Source organism: Lycium barbarum, chromosome 5, assembly GCF_019175385.1.
Source record: "Lycium barbarum isolate Lr01 chromosome 5, ASM1917538v2, whole genome shotgun sequence".
Taxonomy (NCBI): Eukaryota; Viridiplantae; Streptophyta; class Magnoliopsida; order Solanales; family Solanaceae; genus Lycium; species Lycium barbarum.
The window spans coordinates 131,193,643-131,200,661 of record NC_083341.1 but is presented as its reverse complement, the minus strand read 5'-3'; the positions used below and the strand labels follow the sequence as shown (position 1 = coordinate 131,200,661).

At 31.9% G+C, this 7,019-nt stretch overlaps 1 protein-coding gene across 2 annotated transcripts; it reads left to right on the top strand.

Annotated features, from left to right (window-relative positions):
- Positions 1–927: 927 nt before the first annotated feature.
- On the top strand, positions 928–5,356 carry LOC132641589 (uncharacterized). Of its 2 annotated transcripts, none has more exons than XM_060358627.1 (5): positions 928–1,377; positions 1,484–2,733; positions 3,950–4,366; positions 4,442–4,662; positions 4,865–5,356. In XM_060358627.1, the coding sequence occupies exons 1-5, from the start codon at positions 1,217–1,219 to the stop codon at positions 5,114–5,116; spliced, it is 2,301 nt and encodes a 766-aa protein (XP_060214610.1). In that variant the 5' UTR covers positions 928–1,216; the 3' UTR covers positions 5,117–5,356. The 2 variants fall into 2 exon arrangements, with proteins under 2 accessions (XP_060214610.1, XP_060214611.1); XM_060358628.1 differs by having other exon boundaries at positions 930–1,377; positions 1,487–2,733.
- The last annotated feature ends 1,663 nt before the right edge of the window (positions 5,357–7,019 follow it).

Below are 7,019 nucleotides of genomic sequence, written 5' to 3'. Positions count from 1 at the left end.
TTTATATTTTAGAAGTATTTTGTGTAGTTTTTCCTTTTTTAATTGGAGAACCTATTAGCAAAAAGCATTTTACTTTCTTAGTAGGCCCATTTAAGGCGATTTGAATTGAGTTATTCTCGTAGTAAGTCCATTCAATGTGTTCTGAATTAATCGAGTCAATAATTTTAAATACTGAACACCTAAGATTATTTATTAAACAAAATTAAAAAAAAAAGTCCACGACTTTCTTCATTGTTAACGAAATTTGACCCGTACTACTCCACTTAAGAAACGTGTCAAATGTTAAGTGAAGACAAACAGAAAAAAAAAGAAAAAAAAAAAAAAAGGAAGACCCACCAAAACCATCCGAAATCTATACCGACAAAACTTCTCAAACAGAATCTAAAAATCAGATTCTTATAATCAGTATAAAGAATTTTTTTACATTATCAAAAAATATTGATAATTTATACAGGCAGTTTATATAATTTAAGTTCAAGAACAACAACAATAACAACAATAACATATCAAACATAGTCCTACAAGTAGAGTGTGACGAGGATAGAGTATATGTAGATCTTACCTCTACCTTGAAAGGTAGAGAGGTTGTTTCCCACAGACCCTTGATTTGAAAAAGAAGCAACTTCAAACGGTCAGAAAGTCTATATAATTTAACCTCCACAGAAATATTTAATTGCACGATTTTCCCTTCAAAGGGGGTTGGTCGTTCGTTTCTCTTCAAAATAGAATTTATATTTAGCGAGTCATAAGTTTTTTAAGAATGCGAGACATAACTTATAAGATATCATGACGCGAAAATATAAACTTGTGTACAGCAAAACATAATATTTGCTTTGAGGGGCATAATTAAAGACCAGCACAAAATAGGATAAAAGTGCAAATGACCTCCACAGAAATATCTTTGTCCTGTTTTGGCAACCTCAGCATATAAATTTATTTCACTTCTCTTTCATTTTTACACACTTTGATCATTCGTGTATCTTTAACTCTCATTTCTTCTCTAAACAAAATCTCTCATTTCCTCAATCTTCGCCAACATGTTAGGCCTTCAAAAAAAAAAAAACATTCTTGATTTAGCAGATGCTTAGGATTTTTTTTTCCTCCTAAAATTTCGTTCTACTTTAGTGGTCTCTCCACTTTCTCCAATGAATCTTAGATTACAATACTCTACTAAGCTAATTATGTCCCTTTTTCTTTACTTGTACATGGAAAAGTCATGAGTGTCAAGAAAATCTTTATGACCAAACCCCACTTTAATAAAATGTTTTTGAGTCAATTTATGTATAGAACATTGACTTGGTTTGTCTGTTTTCTATGGGGTTTCTTGTATTGGTTTATGTTCAAGATTTTCTTTTTCTTGGAGAAATACATAGACAGGTATGAACATAAATCTTCTGTTTTGTTTCATCAGATTATTAGTTCTTTTTTTTAAAAAAAAAAATGGGATTTTCATTTGCTTAATTTTTTTTTAATTTTTTTGTAGCAGGATTGTGGATGGTGATGATTTTAAGAGGAATGATTCAGATTTTAGTGCCATTAATTCCCAAAAAGATGAGCAATTGGACTGCAAAAATGACAAAAAATTAGAATTTGATGGAACAGAGAGTTCTGTTTTTGTGCAGAGTAAGTATGAATATATATCTAGGCAAGATTCTTTTGGATTTATGGAGAAGCCAGAAGCTACAAGTTTTTCAGTTCAAGAAATGTTTGTGAATTTTAATGAAGGAGTTATAATGTCTGAAAAAGAAGAAAAAAAGGAGATTGATAAGAGTTTTGATGATCATTCAAAAAATTCTGATGAAAAATTGTTTTATTTCTCTTTTTTCAATGATGGAAATAGTGGTCATCAAGAATATATACATGATCAAGAAAAAATAGAGGTATTTGATGGAAAAGAACCTAAGGATCAAGAAAAAACAGTGGACCATGTTGAAAATATTTGTTGTGAAGAAGAGATTTTGAAGCAAAATGATGAAGTTTTTAGTGATGAGGAATCACAGAATTCTGAAGATATGTGTTATGAAATTCAATTGTTTCCAAAAAATCAATCTTTAAGTCGAATTTCGATTGGAGATGAGGCTTTCATTACAAGTCATGAATCATGTTCTGATGGACGTCTTAATGGATTCTTGAATATTGATCAGTTGATGGAAACTGACAAAGAAGAAAATGATGGCATGGGGTTTATAGAATTGGAAACCTCTTTGCATGGTTCAAGATCTTCTATTGCAACAGATGAATTTGCTTCTAAAAATGTTGACACTGTTGAAGAAACAAATGTGAACTGTGAGGAAATGAAGTTAATGGATGATTTTCAAGAATCTCCATCATGGGATACAGATAATTTTGCTTCTAAAAATGTTGACAGTGTTGGAGAAACAGATCTGAATTGTGAGGAAATGAAGTTAATGGATGATTTGCAAGAATTTTCAGATCATAATTCGAGTCGAGAATCATGGGATATAGATTCAGATGATGATGAAGATGAATGTGATATCTTATTAGAACATCAGAATTTAGTCAAGCAAATGAAAAATTCAAGAATTGCAGGGTTGCCTACTATATCAGAAGATTGTGAATCTCCTAAGGTAGTAGAGGATTTGAAGCCACTGAAAATTGATGAAAAGATTGGGTATAAAGATTGTATGGAAGAAATTCAGATGTTTTACAAGAGCTATGCTGAAAAAATGAGAAAATTGGACATCTTGAATTACCAGACATTGAATGCTATCAGTAAGTATCAAACTATTACTACCCCTCTTTTAGTTGTTTGGTAAAAATTTATTTACTTCCATCTTTAATTGTTACTTTTTTGTTTGGTGTGTAACAATTAGTATGTACTCTATTCGTCCCATTTTAATTGTCGCTTTAGCTCAAAAAATTATTTTAAAATAATTTTCGCTTTAGGAATTCAAGACTAAAAAGCTGACAATTATTTTCAACTCTATGTATCCTCGACATTGAAGAAGTAGTTGTGTTTAATATTACTCAATTCTAAAAAAAAAAAATCTAATAAATAGGAATAATTGAATAAATTATAATGTATTTATGATTTTTCTTAGGGGGCATGAAAAGAGCTAAATCAACTATTGAAAGGGGACAGATGGAGTATTTGTTTTCTGTCCATTTCAGTATTAATATTTGGTGGGTCAGCACCTGTTTGGATGTTAAAGTCCCATTAGTAATGTCATTTTCAGCAATGCTATAGAAATAAATTTCAGCAATGAGTATCCTGAACCACAAAATTTATGTTTTCAAGATTGAACTTGTTTCACATGCTTATTGTCCTGCCTGATAATTTTAAAGATTTTTGACCATTAAATCCTTTGAAAAGACCAGTGTGACATAATGTCCACTTCTTAAAGTATCCATCATCAGTGCCTAAAGGGGTGCTTTTGCTGTCCCTTTTCCAAGTATGTCATGCAATTAATAATTTTGAAGTTATAATCAATGGCCTTTAATGATATTCAACCGACTTTTTTTTGGTCCTTCCACTTAGTTCCAATTTGTTCTAATCAAATTTCTATTTGAGGGAGAATAGCACAACCCCACAATCAACCTACACCTTGGACTTGTATGGAAGGAAAAGTTAGACAAAATAAAAATTCTCAAACACTAGCTGAATTAACAGATGAAACAATAAAAAGAAAAGTAAATGGTAAAAAGTACCCCTAGACTATGCTAAAAGGAACGTTTTTTTTCTCTATTAGAAAAGGTCGAATTTGCCCTTGAACTTTGTGAATGGTCTAAATTTGCCCATAAGCCCTTATTGCAAAATCGAGCCCCTTTGGCAACAGTGTAGGAACAAGACACTTTGTAACGGAGGGCGAAATTGATCCATTTTTTACCCTTACCCTAAAAGGAATTCATTTGACCTGGAATTAGCTTACTTGAAATGTTCTTTTTGAGCCTTAAACTGGTGATTCTGATGTTTTACTCTTTAATATAGGTTTCCTTCAGCTTAAGGATTCAGAAGTGTTTATGTCAAGCAAAAAGTCATCAATATCAATAACCAAAGCCTTTGCTTTGCCAAGCTTCTTGGCAAACAAACAAAGGAAGATCTTTGCTGATCCTGCACTTAATAAATCCATTAGTGAAATGAATAGAGACTTGGAAATAGTATATGTTGGGCAAATTTGTCTTTCATGGGAAATTCTCTGTTGGAAATATGGTAAAGCAAAGGAATTGCTAGAACATGATCCTCATGAGTATCACACATATAACCAAGTAGCTGGAGAATACCAACAATTTCAAGTACTTTTGCAAAGATTTTTGGAGGATGAGCCGTTTCAAGGACCGCGAGTCCAAAATTATGTCAGGAAGAGGTGCATTCTCCGTAGTTTTCTTCAAGTCCCGAGCATTAGAGGTACACTTTTTTTCATTTCTCGTATTAAAATAGCTCGATTCATGAGTAACGAGGTGTACTTTGACCGTCTAGCAGATGATCGTTCCAAGGAAAAGCAAGGCGGACGTGAAGGGGAAAAAGATATCATCTCCATCCTGAAGTTGGCGGAAATTATAAAGGAGACAATGCAGGTTTTCTGGGAGTTCCTTCGTGCTGATAAACGTGAAGCTAATTTGGCCTTAAAGGGTGTCCAGGGAACTCAATTGGACACAGCAGAAATCGAGCTTTTTATGAATGTCAAATTAGACTTTCAAAAGGTTTGTCATCTTTATTCATAGAATATGCCTTTCACTACTAAATAAAACAGAAATTAGCGATATACAAATTTTGTAGCTAATCAACAAAATCTGTCGCATCCTATTACGACAGATCAGTGACGAAATTCGTAACTAATTAATTCCAGTTCTTTCCTAGTGTTTTAGTTTTTAAACTGTGTGAATCATGTGATTCTCTATGCAGAAGGAGAGGAAGCTGAAAGATATACAAAGAAGTGGCAACTGCATAGTGAAAAAGTTCCAAAAACAGCAACAAGGTCGATTGAGTCATTCAACTTTCGCGTCACTTGTGGAACTACAATTGGTCTCAAGAGTACTAAGTTTACCAAGATTAAGGAGGGATTATTTACTCTGGTGCCAGAAGAAAATAAGCAATATCAATGTTGCAGGCAGGAAAGTTAGCATGGAGCAATCTTTTTCACTTTTCCCATGTTAAGGACTATGACCGTATGTTTAGTTTTTATTTGTAAATGAAAGTCTTCTAGGTCTATAGTTCTAGGTTATGTTAGTACCCAGAAAAAAACCTTATGCCCTTTGCTTCCCCTTGAAAAAAGTACCTAGAGGAGGAGAAACTTTAGCCTAAAAGATCAATGTTTTGTCACAGCTTTTGAATAGATTTATAAAGAGGAACAATGAATAACAACTTATTCTGCCATAATTTTGAGCTTTATCAGAATGTATTTTGGTAGAATTATTATTTGTGTAGCCATGATCTATGTCCCTTTAATGTATAGATGATGTTAGGCATTTAATCCAATCACCTAATACTATTACTTTTCTTGAGCAGAGTTCTCTATAACTTGAAATACTTTAACAATGGGAATTACCTTTCAAAATAGTAGTGAGTGTGTTTGATACGACGGAAGCTACTTTTTATAATTTTTTCCTGAAAAATGTTTTATCATTGAATTTTTCTTTGTGGAAAATCTTTTCTGATGTTTGGTTCATAATCAAAAAATATTTTAAAAAAGAATGTCTATTAAAATTAGTGATGGAGTGATATTTGCAATTTAATGGTGTTTTAATGAAATTTTGAGTACTAATAGTTAATAATATGTCTTAGATCGACAGTATCATTCCTAGTTGTGATTATGTCCAACTAAATCAGGAAGAATACAAAAGGGTGGTGGCACACTGTCAATATTGAAAAACAATTCAAGGCTTCAATATTCTAGATTTCAAACTCCCTATGTTTTTAGCTCCTTAATCATCGGAATTAAATTGAATTGACCTTGTATTTTGGGATCAGTCATGACTCATGATCACAAGCCAACAAGTGCTATATATTGACTAATTTGGCATCAAGAAATTAAGCCGGCACACATCATTCCAACAATTCATTACCGCTGTAGAATCAAAAATATGTACTTGAAATTTGACTGTTCTATATGGACAAAATCATAAGCTGAGTTTTTCATTTCATGAATGAGTATGTTTCCGTCACATATTATCTCATTTGTAACAAATTTTGACAAATACGATGTACTACCTTTGCAACAAACGGTATACCTCGACTTAATGGCATCATTTATTTGGAACAGAGATTCATTGTTTAAATTTGTTTTGCTCCTATTGGATGTCAAAATGAGTGAGTTAATAAAAATGAATCATTAATCCATCTAAGGTTTCTTGAATGGAAATGGACGGGTCAAATGTGTTGAATTAATAAATGGGCGAATTAACAAGCTACCCAACATTACTTTGGTTAAAATTGACCATATCAATATTGACCAAACAATGGGTCATAGCTCTGTTGGGTATATACCATTAATCATGCGTATAGATATGTTATATTCTAACAATTGTCATGGTTAAAAGTCTAAGTAGGAGATTGTTGGGATACATACTATTAACCATGTGTTTGGATATAGTATTTATTATAGAACAATTATTTATTTAATTTGTAATAAAGAGCTAAATAGAGCATGTACTTGCATGTGTGTCATTTAATTATATAGTAGTAGATGATTTAGTGTATAGAGTTTAGTTTATACACGGAAGACTAAAACATCAGTTCATATAAGTATAAAGTTTATGTTCACAATCTAAGATGAAAATTGGGCAAAGCCATCTGTATGATTGTAACACAAGATTAAATATAATGTATTTTCATTATGGGAACGGTATAGTTCCGACTTCTTGTGCTAGTACATTTTGTATATTGAACGGACCAAGTAGAGATAAGAGTTTTTTTGTACTGAATATATAAAAGAATTTCTCTAGTTCATTAAATGTACTTATACTCTTAATCTTGATATAATTATTACGATCAATGTGATTTGTTGATTATTTTAATTTATTAAAAGGTACGACTCAATTGCGGGTCTATGTATTCCTGG